The 18,979-nt window shown below is 35.1% G+C and overlaps 1 protein-coding gene across 3 annotated transcripts in view; it reads left to right on the forward strand.

The window, feature by feature from the left end:
* ANOS1 (anosmin 1) overlaps positions 1–18,979 on the forward strand; it is a 161,576-nt gene that overhangs the window by 99,614 nt on the left and 42,983 nt on the right. For 2 of the 3 annotated variants that reach the window (XR_012633719.1, XM_074907419.1), the window contains exons 7-9: positions 8,558–8,760; positions 11,245–11,392; positions 15,063–15,215. Coding sequence is in view for 2 of the 3 variants with exons in the window: in XM_074907419.1 (XP_074763520.1) it covers positions 8,558–8,760; positions 11,245–11,392; positions 15,063–15,215 (504 nt within the window). In the remaining variant the exon portion in view is untranslated. Of the gene's footprint in view, positions 1–8,557; positions 8,761–11,244; positions 11,393–15,062; positions 15,216–15,613; positions 15,617–18,979 lie in introns of all 3 variants that reach the window. The other variant, XM_074907431.1, reaches the window with a different exon arrangement.

Raw genomic sequence — 18,979 nt, forward strand, 5'->3', positions numbered from 1 at the left:
CTTCACTCTACTAATAGAAGTAGTTTCTAATAGAAAGATTTATCTCTGTTTTAGTAGTGACAGAATAGCGCATTTCCTCCACTTTCTGCAGACAGAATTATCTGTCTGTATACAGGCAGCTGCCATCTGGGTGTTCCTGTACTACCTTTTAGCTTGCTGTTTGGCTAGTCAGTCCTAGGAAAAATCTTATTGTAGATGCAGTTATAGAGGCATGCAAGCGCTTTTGCTGGTATGGATGGTTTAATTGCTTACTGAATAAGTATACATTAACGTAATCATTTTTTTGTGCTATAACCACATTCGTGGTAGGAAGGTTGACTGGCATAGCAACGCCATTACTGCTGTGACCACAAACCTTTTCAAGTATAAAATAAGTATTATTTTAAGAATTTATTATACTTAAGTAGCATACCATTTCAGTCACATCAAAACTACAGTTCCTTCAATCTGTATTGAGCTTACTGCAAGGACTCAGCAGCAGCAGTGGCTTTCTTTTTACTTTTCTTCATGAGCAGCACTTCAGCAGATACAGCACTTTGTTGCTGAATCTGGCACTAACTTTCTTTTAAACTGAGATCATTGTCAGTTGTTTTACTGAGTTTGTAAAGATTTTCCAACTGTTCTATAATTGCAATTAGATAATAATATGTCATGATAACACTGAGGTTTTGCTTTGAGCGTGACATTTTCACGCAGGATTGTATTACTTTCAAAAAAATTAGTTCCCTACTGAGTGTGCTCGCCACAGGAGTATATTGTTCAAAATACCTACATTGGTAACAAATATAAGAATATCCATGGTAAGTCATACTAAAGGTCTCTATAGCCTAGTATCTGACCCTAGCCAAAAGTGGGTTTATGGAGAACAGTGTAAGAGCAGGATAAGCACATAGGGATATTTCTTCAGAATAGTCTCCCAGCTGGCAGTGATTTGTGTTTCAGGAGCTTGTGGTTTTGAAATGATTACATGTTAGATACCAGAATCCTCTTTTTCTGTGGTCTCTGCAGCTACCCCTGAAGCACTTGCTCTCCTTGAGTACTGCTCACAGCTATCTGGTGGAAGTGGAGAACACTTTTAGGACTTTGTGACAAGGACAGTGGGAACCAGTAGTACCTCTGCATACTCTTACCTAATAAACCAAAATAACAGGATCTTGATAATAACAGAAAGTATGTAGCCAGTGTTGTTCAAAAGGCTTCTATAACTCTCAAAATAACAATTTTCAAATCTAAAATCCAGCCCTTGGCAGAGAATTGTGAATTGCCAGACAAATAGCAAGGAGTTCAGTTAGCTATCAGCTTCTTAGCCAAAATCATCCTACTTTGGCAGCTCATTTGCCTACTTTAGAGGCTTGGTATTGTCAGTGGTTGTAAAGATACTGTGTTCGCCAGATGAAGCGTGTGGATGAACTAGGTGACTCACATGAAGACACTGCTAGGTGTCTTTGGGAATGATACTGGGGTGCTTCAATCAGTATCTCTTAGCCTCCATGTCCCCAAGTAGGCGCTTATAGCGGTAACGGTTATAGTGTCATATAGACACTTAATTACTACTTTGAATCTCAGTGGGAAGTGGCATCCCCTGCCTGGGCAAGAAACTGCTGCTCAAACATGCCTAGCTTTTTGAGTGCCAGCAACTACTGGTCCCTGCTGAGCTCTTGCAGGCACATTTAACCTCCAGTTTGGAAAAGGAAAGTGGACTTTGGCATATTACCTTTGGAAGGTTGCTGACTGTCTGTGCCACATTTGTGTGAAGTGTGGACAGAAATTAATATCAGTTCTTGTATTGTTTCACTTCACCCTGTTGTGCCAAGACCAAGAGAAGATTACTATCTTTGTCAGATTTAACAGAAGTTTTCTTCAAAAAGAAACTCTTTGATCAGGAAACATGACAGCACTTCCTAAGAGTTTCTCATGAAAGATGCTGAACTTTTACCAATTGCTCATAAGTTATAGTGAATAGCAAATTATTTGGGTTTGGTTTTTCTTTAAAGGAGGAAAAACATGATACATAATCTGAATCTAAGGAGGAGTATGGCACCACAAAGTCTCTGTCATGAAATATTTTAAGCTGTTAAAAAGAACATTCAAAAACATTAGTGCTGTAATTACTGAGAGACTTTTTGTCTGGCTACTACAAGTACAGTTTTATGCTATTTTGTGGTTTTTGCAAAGGCAAAAAAATCTGATCTCTAAGTAGACACAGTAAAGTAAGGTTTTGTTTTATTCAAAATAATGTTAAGTCTTCTGAGGTATGTAATTTCCATTAATTTTTCTATCACTAAATAAAGCTCCTTATTATCCAAATTAATTTAAATTCCCAACCATGAAAAAGACAACCAGGAAAACAAGAATATTTCATCAATCATTTCAGCTTACCATTCTTCATCTAGTTGTGTTTTGAGGTTTTATCTATTGCATCTTTTGATGCTCTTATACTATAAACATTTGAGGTGAAGGTTTATTAGCTGTTTCACACTGCTTTGTGTTAATTTATGGCATTAATCTGTAAATAATAATCAAAGTGACACATCTGAGATAATTTATGAAATATTCAGAGCTTAAACAGATTTTTTTTTTTTCTATTTCTTTTTTATAAAGGAAATGAAGGATTTTCATGTGCTTGTCTGCCATGACCTTTCATAGGGAATGAAGTGATTCTTCATTTTGCCAAAATGTGATTCCAAAATTACAAGAAACACGGTTAGACTATGCCTATCTGTTTGGAGCAGAGTGGCTATAAAATGAAGTGAATACTGCACCTAGGAGAGTGGGTTCTTTCATAGAAGTAGACCTCTGCACATACGTTTTCAGATTGATATGGTCAGCTAAAATTGATCAAAACTTTCTTCTATTTTGACAGTGGTTTCCACTTCACTTTGCAGGGCTTTTAAATTGTGTATGCTTTTTATCTTCAACTGAGTGCAGCAATTTGCAATAACACCAATAAATACAACTAACAGAATGCCTGGCAGAACATTTTTGATCCCTAAAGGTACAAATATATTTCTCTTCATATTTTCACTGGCTGTCTCCAAGATGCTTAATTTTCTCTGGAAGAGGAGAGAACTGTTTCTACGATCCATAAATGAGTCTTCTTGATGAAAAGCTACCTGCACTTTTCTCCCAGTAAGTGGGCACTGGATAGCCTAACCAACTGGTCAGAAGCTGCTCAGCACTAGTAATACAATTTTTAAGTTGTTGCATTTGGGTAAGAGTTTTTAGGCTTTTTTTTCTAGCTTTTTATGACATATGATGAGAATGAACTCTTAGTAACAGAGACCGCAGTTAACTAGAGGGATAAGTGTTAAGCATTTCCATATAATGTATTATCTTGCTGGTCTGTAGTTAGGTACTGTGCCATTTTCTGAGACAAAAAGAGTCTACAAGACCAATGCAATGAGCCCAAACCATCCGATCCTTCTACCTCTGCTAAAGGTTTTTATCTTCAACATGAAGGCAGTTGCTTGCATACACAGGGTAAATTGTCAAGCAAAAGGAAGCAGACAACATTGTTTTCACAGCACATAAGTACCATGCTGGATGTGATTTCATGCATACATTACTGAGTGTTAGTAAAACCAGAACAGACACCCACTCCTGGCAATAAAATTCTTTCTGTTGCTCCTTTGGGACCAATGATTTTTTTATACTGTTGCACAGCTGGTTTATGTGTGCCATTTCCATTGGGCAAAGCCATTCCTCCTGCTTATGCCTTGGAACTGTTTAATGGTTGGAAACTTGTCTGTAGAGCAGCTTCAGCAGATTTTTAGAGTTGGAAGGTCCAACGTTTAAAAGATATCCATGGGAGATCCATTTTAAGTCAGAAAAGAAAGCTCTATAAAAAAGGGTTTAAATTAGAGTCGAATTTGCTGTCGCTTTTACAGCTTAGAATGAGAATTCTGATTTCAGTGTCATTATTTTGCTCTCTGACTTATATTCCAAATAATTTACTGTGTTCACTACAGTTGCCTCTTCTAAAGCCAAAGTGGATGCGTTACAGCAGTGTATGATGTGATTCTTGAGTATACTGTTTTGTTAAAGGTTGTGAAAATGCTTCCAGATCCTATTGATTTGAAGAATTTTGTAAAATATAAGTTGTTATTCACTGTGTTTACAAATATGAGTGTGGGAAGATGTGAATTTTGAAATTGAGATAATGCGAGGGCTTTCTTTTTTTATTTTATTTGTAACAAGGAATCCTCCCTTTTGGGAACTGGAGACAGAGTTTTGCTTGTGATGGCTGAGTAGCCAGCAAGACAGGAATTTAAGTCCTTTGGGTATACTCAAACCAGATACAATCTAGACAAATGCAGTACTTACTCCATGTGCTGGAACAGCAGCTTCAGCCTTGACCTAATGAAGCTATCATTTTTAGCGGCGAGAAGTGATTTACTTGTCAGGCTGCTGAGACCAGAATTTTTTCAGATTTGAGGACAGCTGTCTGTGCCAAATTCTAGTATATATATATATATAATGACTTTTATTTTATTTGAGTTGTAGTATAAACTGCAAAGGAAAAGCTGCAACTAGCATCACTATTTCTGCAAACCAAAGAATTTGATTTAACACTCAGATAAATTCATGTATATAAAATTTCAGAACTTTACGTTTGAAAAACTGGCAGTAGTTTCCATTCCAGTAATTTAATGTTCATGTATCTGAATTATACATGTGGGCAGTCAGTCAAAGGGATCACAGATCTATGAAGACTAACAGTAGAATGGCTGTTACTTTTATAGTCAGCAGAATGCCAGTTTAGCTTCATAGTCAGGTTAACAAACACCTTATGGATATAAGCTTTATAATCCAGTACAAGTTATTAGACTTTGAAGTATTTCATCACGAGTTGTATACTGCTTTTAATGTCTGCATAGACATAAGCTTAGCAGTGCACCTTGTAGAAGCATGACTTCTCCATTCAGTAACGCAGAAGATGACAGCCCATCTGTTATCTGGTGACTGGCAGACATGCGTTATGGAGGAAAATACTCTGATACTTAACATTTTTTTCGGTTTTGAGCTTTTTGGTGGTTTGAATTTTGTTGGGGGGAGGGGGCTTTGGAGAGGTCTGTGTTGGAGGATGTTGGGGGTTTTTTGATTGTTTTTTGAGGGTGGGGTTTAAATCCTTTAGGTTTTTTTCCTGTTAATAACAGAGATCACAATGCCTTGTTGCTATTATTTCTCACCTGTTTGTTTTGCTGGTGAAACTCAATTCTTTCAAATGAAAGAAAAGTTTAATATTCTTGGGGTTCTGCTTAAAAAATGATAGTTCTGTCAGTTGTAATAGTGATGAGTGTCACAAAATTATATAGTAATAGATAAATAAATTATATAGTGTTATTGAAATGCTAAATATGGAATGGATCCTCAGTTGATATAAAATGCTCAATAAGTGGCCTCATATTTCAGGTAATACACCCCAAATCAAATAAATATTTTACCATTGTGTCTCTACAATCAGACAAGTTTTCTTCGGAAGATTCAATACAAAGTTGTAGTAAATTAAGTCTTCTTCATCTTTGATGTCTTACTTTTTTTTAGTTTATTATTTTATCCTGTTTAGTCAACTAGTTTTAAAAAAGCTCTTCTAGAAAATGTAGCACTTTCAAATGTCTCGCCTTTACATGTCTGTCAACTGCAGATCTCCTTCCTTCCTGTCTTCTACTACTACCACCATCACTCTTCTTCCTGTTCAAAGACATTTTTGTGGATGACATTTTCAAGGCTTGCTAAAGAGAGACTTTGAAGAAAGGGGGCACTCAAGAAAATGTTTCTGCTGTTGCTGTATTGTTTCATATATATTTTCCTTTTAAGAGGACATTCTTTCCTTAACTTCCATTACCCAATGATTTTTAGTACAGTGTTTACATTCTCCCATAGCAAAGGACAAACAGTACTAGGTTTTCTTTTAAGTATGGATCAGCATTTTGTCTGCTGACTGCGCTGCTTCTAGTGAACACAGAAGAAATGCTACTGTTTAATGTTTTCAATAAATTGTGCAATTATAGAAAGTATAGGGTGAAATGCTGGTTCTATAGAAGTCAATAGAAATAATCTGTTGGTTTCAGTATGCACATAGATCTTCCTTACTGTTTTCTTTTTCTGCTTATGTCACTGGGAAAAACAGGGATGTTTGAAGTTACCCTAAAAAAACCCCACAAATTCCTGTGATTCTGAGACATATAAAAGCTCTGTTTTGGTCAGTCACTAACTTTACACAAGGAAAATTGCACGCTATATTGCATTCTTATGGGGACAGAAACATTTGAAAAAGAAGAATGTAAATTTGGTTTTAGAACTATGAAAAATTGTTGAATAGAACTTCAAAACATTTTAAATCATGTAATACACTTTATCCAGAAGAACTATTTCATTTAACTTTTAGATTTTTTTAATTACTCTCGGATTCTTTTATAGTTGCAGAATGAAGTCAAACATGTTTTATGGTTACAATTGTTTTTGCTTGTATCTGACCATTTGTGAAGACATATTCTCTGAAACACTTAAATTCTATCCCATATGTTATGTATACATAATACATGATGCATAGTACTTCTGGGAGATAACCTGAATAATTCACCTACAGTAATATGATCATGTTGCACTACAGGTTATAAATGTTTTATTGCCATAATACATTGTCATCTAGCATAAAAATCCTCTTAACATTTTAAATCAGTGAAGATGAATACTTAATAAAGATTTTGGATTTTGGAATCGTGATTCTGTTTATATTTATTGCACCTAAATGTAATTTTATATTTACTTATTTTATTAAACGATAGAAGTAAATGAATAAAAAGTTGTGTTAGAGAACAGTACAGACCATTTAACTAAATTAATCTCTTAAATTTATCCCTTCCAATATAAATAGCTTTGTATACTTTAAGATGGAGTTGTTGGCTTCTTCACAGATAAGGAAATAAGTGTAAGAACAGTGCTTCTTCAAAGCCAGAAAAAAATATAGGGAATTGGCTTGCAAGCTGATTAAAAAAACAAAACAAAACGAGTGAGAAGAAATAAGGAATTCTCATTATTTTGAAAATGAAGTTAAACTTCTAGAATTCTTAAACTCAAGTATGCTTTGTAACTTTATGGCCAAAAGTTAGACTGAGTTATATGTGTGAGGAAACAGGGGCTTCCATTACTATTTAACTAAAATGGCATGTGTGAGCAAACAGGAGCATCCATTGTTATTTAACCAAGAGTCCTGTTGAATAACAGAAATAAGCCATTATTTCACATCTGCTGATCTTTAAAAGGGAAATGCTGTCTTTATTAATTCTGAATGTGTCTGTTTGCATGAACTAAATGATGGAATTTTTCAGTGAGGCCGTTTGTCATAGGGATTATCTGATGAATTTAGTATGCCTGGAAAGTTTGTTTAACAGCTCATTTACCATTATGAAAAGATGCAGGTGAACCATGCAGTAAATTAATGCCTGGCATCCCCTCTGCACACCTTCAGTTTTGTTTCTGGCAAATAAGTGGTAGCTCATTTGGCTAAAAAGTGATATGAAAATATTTTTTTCAATCAGATTTTTTTTTTCTTGTCTACAGGCTTAAAACGTACCCTAATTACTATGAATTTCCTTTATTCTGCCTGATATACTTCTTTTTTTTTTGTCACACTGTTTGCTTTTACTTAAATTCTGTTTTTGCAGTTTTCTTATATTTTGTCACCAATGTTTGGCTACCACAGGCATTAAAAAAAAAAAAAAAAAAGTAGGACTTACAAAGTAGTATTAAAAAGTAGGAGTTAGTAAATAGCAAATTGGACTTTCAGAAGCTCAGTTGCAAAATTTCCATTGATTCACATTACTTGGGGCCAAGATATTATATAGCAGGTCCACAAGGAGGACCTAACATTCAGTATTGGAAAAGGTTCAGTATCGGAACCTCTGACTGTCAGATGTCCTTCCGGACCCTAGGATCAGCACAAATACAACTGAAGGAACAATATCTCAGTTGATATTGACCAGAAATTAAACCAAAGTAACAAAATAAATCACAGGGGTAGCTAATTGTTCTTTGTTGTTCTAAAAAAGCCCTACAGACTTCTGTGACAGTGTAATATATCATTACGTCTTAATGATATTTATTCTAAGGAAGTGTTTATGTTCCATGGTGATAGATATCAGTACTAGAATTTTGAAGAAAGATTCAACATGTAGAAACATAATTTTGTCATCTGAGAATTGTCTGGCAACAATGAAAAAATATTCAGTGTTTCCACCATACAATTCTCTGATGACTACACAAAGCCATTTGTAGCACGTGATAAAGCTTCATGATGTTTGTGAACTACTGACAACACAGAATAATGACAAAAGTAGATGTTAATTCCTAATTTTTATTTCAGTAGAATTTGAATGTCTAGAATGTACAAGAAGCCCTATCACCTGTGGGAAATTTTTGCCTGAATTTTCCTCGGTATATTGAGAGTGTTTAATCCAGCTTGTGTATACCTGGTAAATACATAAGATGAAGATGGTCTTTACCTTACTGGAGATGGTCTTTACTTTAGAATCTTTTTGTTTATTTTAAATTTTAGATCCATCCGCTCCACCAGCTCCATCTAATATCCGAATTGCCAATATCAGTGCAAACAATGATGGGAGTGTGAATGTAATGATTATTTGGGATCTTCCAGAAGAGCCTGATATCCCAGTGCACCACTACAAAGTCTTTTGGAGCTGGACGTATAGCAAATATGTAATTCCAGCTAAAAAAAGGAGAAGGAAGATTACCGATGGGGTAAGAGAGAAAATAGTAAATGAGGCAAAAATTTGGCTTTTTTTCTGGCACAAAATAGAGTGTAAGTATAAAATACGTGATAAATTGCAATGATTTCAGAAGCTGGTAAAGTAGTGGTCTTAATTTTTAATATCACCAACCCCATAGGCAATTTTGATCTCTCAATCCCTATGTTTCAGAGAACTCAGAAGTAGACTTCTGCCTTAAAATTCAGGTAAAATCTATAATATTTTGCAGGAGAGATGAATAGAAAGCTAAATGCTGTTTGTCCTCTAAATTTAGGACTATTTTATTAATGCTTCTTAAAGATATAGTGCTTGTTCTATTTAAGAAGCCTATCATCATCTGTCATGTTGTTCTTTCGCTATGCAAATAAAAGTTGTGACACTGTCATAGAGAGCAACCATTAAATAGTCAGTATAGGTCCAAGGAAAAAACAATCCGAAAACTCTTTAAATAAGCTGCTGTAAGAAAGATCTGGCATATTTTCATAGCAGCAAGTTCCTATAAGTTTCTTGAATCATATATCAAATACCACTTTGAAACACTATCTGTTGTGATATACTTAAGCAATATTGCGTATTATTTTAAAGTAGTTAATAGAAATAGAAATCAGTTACAGATTTACAGATAACAGGCTGAACTTAATTCTCAGTGCTTTTAATAAATGCATTGTGAAAATTTGGTCCCATGTCGATGTTAACACTGTGTTTTGGCTCTGGATGCCTACTTGCACTGTGATGAATGACAGCCGGAGGGATTATAGTTTCCTCTCTCCGTCACCAAACTGAGAGAAATAAATGCAGTGAAGGCTGTGTGCTGAATTCATGCAAGTAAATATGCACAGAAAAGAAAGTTAGTTCTTTGTTGTACTTTTAAAAAATCACTTTGGCAACATGGGAATAGGGTTGGACTGTGCTATGTAGAAAAATTTGTGTTTCTCAGGAAAGCTGCCTTTGGCTAGAGACCTTCATGACAGGCTACAGCCTAAAGATACAGTGGAGCTTTCTCTCCACAAGCTGGTCCTTAAACCACAAAACCCAGAAAAATTTAAATTCAGCTGGGTCCTTAATGTTGTGTTGGCACTTTGCGTAGGGTGCATCCTACATATAAATATGTTAAAGCAGATCCAATATATAGCATTACAGTAATTTTGACAAAGTTCTGACCTTGAATATAAGGAAATCCAGAAGAGCCAAGGCAGGCTTTTAGAATATCTTTCATATTACTCCTGGCTCAGTGTACTTCTGTGGCATATCATGAAACTGTGTAGCAATGCCAGTGACACTCAGACTTCCCTACAGGACACTCTGGATGCTATTGCTAATCAGTGGTCATTTGAATATTATAGCAACAATTCAGTCTAAAAATGGAAAATAAAGGAAAGTTTTAAAAAAGTAAGAAAGGCAGAAAAATCTTTTGTTGAAGATTTTTTTTGCCAAGTTTTTACTTTTAGATGTAGTCTAGTCCAAATAACTTTATGATTTCCATATGAAATAATTCCACATAGACACTGAAATAATTTGGCTATAGTATTAACACTGTTAATTGAGAATGTTACAAATCAATGTTACAAATATCTCAGCACAAACCAATTAAAGGTAATTAATAATAAATGCCTTTGACAATTCCTGAAGTGTTAAATATGGCAGTACGTGGTTATCTTTTTCACTCTGGATTGACTGTCAAACTTCAGAGGCTTAAAGAATTCTATTGAAAACATGGAGTAATGTCTTGTCTCTGAGATATGGCCTGGAAGAAAATTTTCATAAATACATTTTTAAAATTTCAGAAATGTAAGACTACTGAGAAGCCTTGACTTTTCTTTGCAATATTTGCCTTAATTTATAGGTTACTGACCAGAGAATGGTAATCCTACTGTTATTTCCCCATTTAAGACACTTCCAAAAACCTCTATTTTTTCTTTTCTGTTTTCACTTCTATAGAGGAAAAATGTTCTTACCAATGAGGGGGTATTTTTGGTTGTGGGTTGGTGGTTTTTTTTTTCTTTTTTTTTTTTCAGCAGTTGAAACAAATAGAAAATATTGACAAATGAATGTTGGATTTTAGCCGTCTTCAGACTGGCTGTCTCTAGAAAAAGTTTTAAATTGCTTTGCTAACATGGGAATCAGGGAGAAAAAAGTTTAAAATTCTTTGGCTAAAAAATTTTGGCATAAGAAAAAAACCTTGTTATATAGGAAAAGACCCTTTAGTTTTGGCCTAAACAATATGTGTCTGTATTTGCCAGGGAATTGCCAAAATTACATAGACATCAGGAGAGTTAGTATTTTAAAAATGACACAGAAAAATAGAGTTCAATAAAATACATTTTTTAAAGAAAGGAAATTTTGCTTTATTGAAAAGTATACGAGTTTTCTGTTTGAATTTCAAAAAAGTAGTGTACCTAAGATAACAGGCCTACTTTTAATAAGGACCTGTGTTTCAGTAATACTATAACTGCTGTGTATATTTATTCTGTTATAGGCCCAAAATCATGTGGTCCTGGAGGGACTCCAACCCAACAGCAACTACAATGTAGAACTGCAAGCAGTAACACGTTGGGGTCAGATACGCCTAAAAAGTGCTAAGGTTTCTCTCCATTTTAGCACGACTCAGGACACCAGGAATAATAGTGAGTAACTGTATTCAAAGACTACGCTGAATGCTTTATCTCTCCTTTATCTGCAATATGAATGTTTTATATAATTATTTCTCAAATTTAAAAAAATAGCGTAGTGATCCTGTCTTGGTCAACTTGAGTAACCTCTTAATGTTAAAATTCTTATCTAAAAATTTGTGACAGTTTTTGCCTAATTCTTTGTCTTAGATCCTAACCACCTAAAATGAACAACTGCAATGAAAGTGGAAGCATTTGCATGACTGTAGTGTTAATATTTTTTAAATGCAATACAGGTATAAATACTGACTATATTTGTCAGTGGCTGGAATAAAACCATTTCTGTGTCTTTGTCTTAACTGGACAGTTTTAGCTTGCAATGTTTTTCAAAATCCTGACTGTTTTGAGCAGGCCACTAATTCATATTTTTGGACCACACAAATATTTATCTACTACGAATGGATATAAAACATCCACTCTTCTATTAGAGAATCTAAGATGTTCCATGCCTGGCAAGCAATGCATTCTCAAAATATTGCACACGTAGGACCCACATTCAAATTAAAATCTTGAGATTTATAGATGTCAGCTAATGTCTCATTAAGGTCTTTACAACCTCACATGCTAATTAATATAATTGAAACGCATATCTGAATCTGAGAGTAAACCATGATTCTTAAGCCTTAGTTAAATGCTATTTGTACAATTACAATACTGTTACTGCCTCAACTGCTGATGTGTCTGATTAACTAATACAGCAAAATTCTGATAATAAGATGTTAAAGAATATAATTTTAAATATCCTGCCCTGACTCCATTTCAGTTTTCATTCATTTACATTCTTTTTTTAAAATGCACTCAAAGTTTAAATTTTACTTGTTGCCATTTGCATAACATAACTAATTACTTTCATCCTAATCCAGCTATTTTTGCTGGAACCTTCTGCAAACATATTCAGTTTGGATGTACATAAATATTTTAAAGTAGTTGTTAGTTATGATGGACCTTCAGATCTACATTTGCTTCCCATATTAATATACCAAGAAGAAAAAATAGACCTAAATATGGTTTTTCCCATATTAAGTTCATTTTTTCTACTTTTTTGGGCAATCTTAAGAGACAGCTGAAGGACAAGTCTGTTGCCCATTGTGTTTTCCAGAATCTGATGCAGATCACATCTGATTTATTACTTACAAATTGTCTACCAAATGGAGTTCATTTAACCTGTACCTCATGCTTGAGTTTCGTGGTTTCATCGTTATCTGTCCACTCCAGTGGCACCTCTTTGCTATCATCACCACAGCTAGATTTAAATTCCTTCTGCGATTTTGCTTGGATAATCTGCCCTCTCCTTGATTGCTTTACATCAGAAAACAGTCCATCAGTAGTTTCTGTGAAAGTCTGCTATCTACTAATGTCTAATTAGTATAGACTTTCTAATGCCTTGTGCTTTATTTCACTTCACTGTGGTGACCTTTTTACACTAAAAGGTTTGTTAATTGTATCGCTTTTTAAACCAGAGTAATACTGTACCAAGAGCAATATTTTTATTTTCTCATATACTTCAAATATTTAAATGTTATGTTCAGATGAAGAGGATCCATTTAGTTAATGAGAATTATTTTCTTTTTAACTGCAAATCAGTGCCTGTGAGAATGAAAACACATATTTGTTTTACAGTAGAGTACTTCAATAATAAGTTTGCAGACAAATTTGAGCATCCTTTCTGTTAAAAACATGAAGTCAAGGATTCAAGATTCTTTGAGCCTAAAGCACTGATATCACACATTTTAGTGGACAGAGCACTGATGAGAAATGTATTAAGACCTTCTTGGACATTTTTTAAAAATGGCTAAATTAGAGCTTACATAGAACAGCAAATAAAAACTACTCCTGGAGGAGATGCAAATTCATATTTTGAATCTCACTGTAGTTAGTTAGGTACAGAGCCCGTCCTGCTTGAGGTACTTTTGAGAATACTCAGAAGCAGATGGAGAAATACAAAAAAGAAAAAAAATATTGTCTGAAATGTTATCTAGGACATGACATTTATGCCCCCACTTTATTTGGGGACTTCCATGGCCTTTGGGAAGTAGTTGCAGATGCAACATGCCAATTTTGCTGAAGTCTCACTGTCAGTTGCTCTGCTCTCTGTGGACTTAAGCTCTGGCTTTTTAGGTGTCTGTTCCTATTGTCAGAATAGAGAGTAGTTCGTAACCCACTGAAGTAATTTAGTCCTACAGACCTCTGTGAGCTTTGACCCTGGCCCTCTGGCGTTATATTTCTCTCCACTCAGAAATACATTGCCTCACTGTATTTGTGTGCTTCACTTCTGGGAGATGCAGCAAGAGACTCTCTCTTGATCTTTATATAGAAATATTCTAAATTGGTGTCCTGGTTTTTCTGGAAGTGGAGCACACGGAGAACAGCAAAGCGGAGATTTAGGAAAATTGCAATACTTTGAGGTATACCTAACAGATTTAAGTCAGTACTCTCTATCACTTTCCGATTTCCTTTTAGGTAGTATAAACATTATGGTTACCCTGAGAAAGAATTTGCTTAAGTTTTGTAGTTTTACTTTAATTTAAAACAAGCAAAGAAAATGTAAATTTGTATTGGATTAAGCAAAGGATTGATGAAGTAAAATTTGGCCAAAATGCAAGGGAGTTTCAGCTGAAGCTACATATAGGGCAGCACAATGTTCAAGTTTACATATTACTCATGGTAATTATTGAAACCTGAGACTTCCCCTCTTTCTCTCAAGTATGTCGTTAATAATTTGCCACTTGCTAATTATTAGAATCTTTACTTTTCATTTAGGTATGTTATTGAATTAAATACACCTTTTTTTGTTAATCTGTTGCAAATACTGTCCCCTTTATCACAACTGATATATTTGCAAGTGTGCAATGAAAATGCAGTTTGAATCAGCACTGCTGCCTTTTCAGCTGAAAATATCTATAAATACTTCCAACCCTGCTAAATAGTGATGAACTGTTGCAAAACGACATGCTTGATGAAGGACCTCCATTTACCGTTGCTTGTTGGAAGCTGGACACATAACATGAAGGGAGTTTCTCAAAGTTAACTCTGCTCTTACAGTGTTTTTCTAAGCATTCACTGTTCACTGTTGGAAACAGGAAAGTGGGCAAGAAATATCTCTAATCTGACCATAGTGTTCTTATATAACGTACCAAAGGACCATATTTCCTTTGATGTAATAACCATGTGTGGCACTCTGTGGGTTACACTCGGTGCCATCCTTGGGCTTTGTATATATTCAACCAGTGCACAAATACAAAGACCATGAATGATTATACAGAACTACTGCTAGATACTATGCCTGTTAATGTGTTAACATTTCTTGTTCTTGGGGATATAAATACACTCCCTTTCCTTATCACTCTTTTGAAACTTTACAGAGCATTTTCGTGTTAAAATGTATTTATCTTTTTTTCTCTCTGTCCAAAATATTTTTTTGACTGAATTTAAAACAAATTATATGCTTTTCAACCTTTATGGACAGTTTGTTCTTTATATTAATTTTATTTAGCTAAGACACTAGACTAAGATAATTTGGATTAAAGTTAGTATTATTTTCTGAATTTCAGCACCGTTAACATAGTCATTATACGGCACTTATGGTACTTAAACAAATAATTCCTGATTGTTCTGTGTATTGCAGAGGAACAGACATCTTCTGCTGGGAAACTCCAGAAAGGACTGGTAGATCCTTACCCAACATTTCAACGAAGAAAACCCACTCGTTTTCTTAAAATTGGAACTCCTTTTTATCAGGACAATCAACTTCACGTCAAAGTCTACTGGAAGAAGACAGGTTTGTCAAACTTTTATTTTACCCTTTTTTTAAGGAGGAACTCATCAACTGCCTTGAGTTGTAGAACATTGATACAATATAATGAACCTTGTGCAATCATTCAAAATTAAATCCTACATTCATCCTTTCTTCCCTTCACCTTCATGTTAGAGTGAAACATTGCCTCTCCTCTTTGTGTTATGGATGTGTAAATGTCTGGCAGAGGGAAAAGACATGAATCAACTATTCAAAAATTTGACAGTCATGTTGGGACACAGAATCTTCCCAGAGCTGAGGTAATTTTTAGTTTGGCGGAAATTGCTTCTGAAAAGTTTTAAATAGGGAAGCAGAATTTGGCCTTCAAATAAGCCAACAGAGCTTGTGTGGCCATGAATGTTGCCTCCCTGCAGTGTGGTCAGAGGGTCTCAAACACAGACAGTTCTCAGGCAGATTTTCTGCTGATGCCACTTCAGTATCACTTGGACTTTGTCAGTTGAGAAATGAGTCAGGGAATGAATGTGTATGGAAATCATGCAGTGGTGTCACAAAAACTAAACTGTAGTTTAAAGCACAAAATTTAGAGTTATACTGGCTCATGTTAAGGCCATGATAGACTTTATATCAAACTTTATTGGTCACCTTGAATTAGAACAGAATGGGTAGTTGGCCACAACCACTGAAAAAATCTTTAGGTGCGTTTTCTGCTAGGCTGCATTCTGCCTGTTTTTCAGAAAAATCTAACAACAGTGTTATGTTTAAGTCTTCTAGTCTAAAGGAAAATGACATGAATTTTAAGTGTCTAATCAGATACACTAATCAAAAAAAGGGATTTTCCTTTTTTGCCCTCTAGGAGCATATACATTTTTCCAGCTTAGCCATAACAGGTTCATTCGCTGGTATTTGAAAATTTGCTAACACTGTTAGTGTTTTAACTTGGAGCAATCTACATGTGTTGCAGAAGCACATACATAAAATCTATTCAATTTTTATGTTTGAAATAAAGGTTTACAAAAGAGATAATCACCTTTTCTTCTGTATTTTTTCCAAGAATTTTGGAAATATTTTGAGTTCTTTTGGGTTTAGGTGTATGTGGCACCACCCTTAGTGAGGAAGGGCTTTATTCAGTTATGCTATGTAACGTAGGAATATGTCACACTGGATGGTGTGGATTGTGAGAGTTATCTTTTGCTTCTTAAAAAGTGTCTCCTTGTTTGAATGGTTACCTTTCTAGCCCTGCTATATCAAATACTTTCAAATCAAATGCTTATTCCTCCATAAAATGCTCAAGCTTTGGCTCAGCCTGACTAAACGCTCATTTTAAACGTTTATCTTTATATTGACTATGCTAGTTTTCTTTTTTCTATGTTTCCTCATCATACTTTATTTTTGTCTAACTTCATGGAAAGCTGGAATAATTTAAAGTTTAAATAAAAGTTGAGGCATTTTTAATTGGAAGTACTAAGTTTACCTAACAATATGCTTTTGGTTATCCAAAGTGAGATTTTTGTATTCTGAGCTTGGGACTGATCATCTTAAGCTTTAGCCTTCTGGAAGTGAGATGTCAACTCATTGTCCAAGCTCCTTTTATAGTCAAAAAAGAAAGGCAGGTGACTTCTGAAGTAATTCATCCCACATAGCAGCAGAATGATTCTCTGGAGATACCTCTTCGTTACTGAGTATAGAAGGGAGCATAGACAACTTGTGTAGAAGACTAAGAGATGCCTAACATCACTCTGTGAGCTGAGGTTCAATTCTGAGCAGTTTAAACTAAAAAAATTGGAGGACAAGATTCAAAGATGAGGAGACTATGATGTCTCCCACAGGTATAAGGCCAGGTTGTGCAACTCAGTCTACAGGCAAGATTCAACCCAGTTGAAAATTGACCCAGCTGCAGCCCTTTTCCCGCCAGCCTGTTTCCAGAAGAAAGATTATATATCCTGTGACCAAAATGCCAGTGCCCCTAGTGAAATTCACCTTAGAAGTAGTTTTCCAAATTCACTGTTATAATTAATGGAGGAAAAATCATGATCAGTACAGCAATATTCATCTTGTTCCAAAGTAGATATCTTCAACTAGGTGTCCACTATTTATAATGGTAACTTGGATATTGAGCTTATAAGTAGTTGTTACACTGTAGTTACTTAAATGTTGACTTCTAAATCTGGAGCTGAATCCCACGTTGTGTTACATAACTGGAAGTAGTATTTATAGAAAAAGTTATAAATTCCTATAAAAAGAAATAAGATAGCATTCTCATAGCAGCTGAGGAAAGAGGTAATTAAGATTAAAAGAAGTCAGGGAATACTTTATAGCTTGGAAATAACAGTGTTTGGAAGTGGTGTAATCCCCACAATTGGAGATCTTCAAAGACAGACATGGCACAGATCAGTTAGAAATTACATGGATTTACATACTGTCACCTTGTGCCAGGGATGGACCAGTTGAGTTCCTGAGTTGCTGACTGTACAGCTGACTCATCTTGTATGAACCTGTGTACATCCAGTTATAGAAGGGGGACACCAGAGGTCCATTTTGGTCACATGCTGGGAGCAAGCTCTGTCACATACACTAGGGTGTTTAGGTAAATGCCCTGCCAATGCAGTGGAAGTTGCCTTCATTTTTCTCACATAATGAACAGTGATAGCAAAGGTGTGTGAAGAGGGGAAGAATATGGCAGTTTGTCACACTTGCTTTTTTCTTTTCTTTCTTAAAAAGAAAATGTCTGTGTTCTGAGTGACAGCATATGCAGTAACTTAGCAGGAGCTATTGCCTCATGTGGAACTGAAATATAGCCAGTTACTTGCTCCTGAGAGGCTAGCAGCTTCTATAAGCTCTTACAGGAGTTCGGAGGTTTTGTAGTACATGGATGAGGTACTGACTGTAAATTTACTAGTGACAATTTACTGCAGAGCAAGTCTTTTTCACCATGCAAGGAACACAGCAGGAGAAGCATATTGGCTGTGTCTTGTCTTTATGAAAGACAGCAGTTACTGGAGCCAGCTGCACTGGGAACGGTATCCACACATCTTTCTCCTTTATGGACTGCACTGTCTCCAGTCGTGTTTAGGGAATTGTGGGAGGTTTAAGAGTGCAGCAACTATAATAGGAAATACTGAGGGAGAATTTACCTCAGCATACTCTATGGCCTAACATCTAGGCTATTTTCATTCAAATCCTCCTGACAGGGAATTGACCTCTTTTTCTCCTATGTAGTGGGTGAAAACATGAGTCCCTGTTGATTGCTGTAATGTTCTCATTATTTTGTAGTTTGCTCTTAAAACCAGCTCTTTTTGGTACAGGAACACAGCCATTCTATGGTCCTAAATTAGGATGGTGACACTTGGAAAAAAAAAAAAAATTAAGAAAATATCGTGAAGCCATGTGAAATAAGTATATTGATAATGGTAAGAGTTCCCATGACATGAAAAGTAATACAAGAAATAAAAATCTCAAGCTTGAATATGTTGGACATCTGTAAATTAAGCAAAATTTCAATTGGTTGTAGCAATCTTTGCTTTGTCTGGTTTAATTCTGAAGTTTTTCTGTACTTTCTGTGATGGACTTCATGGTCCTAAAAGAGATGGTTGTAGTGGTGATGAAATAAATATGTTATTTAGATTTTGGATTTTTTAAGATTAAGATATTTAAACCAGTACAATATGTTGATATAGAGTGTCTTTTAGCTGTAATGAAAATTTTAACAACTACTAAAAGGCAGTCTTTCACTTTGTAAGAATGTTACTCATTTGTTATAGCAATAGCTGCTCAGACATTTTTATTTTATT

Source organism: Athene noctua, chromosome 1 (genome assembly GCF_965140245.1).
Source record: "Athene noctua chromosome 1, bAthNoc1.hap1.1, whole genome shotgun sequence".
NCBI lineage: Eukaryota > Metazoa > Chordata > Aves > Strigiformes > Strigidae > Athene > Athene noctua.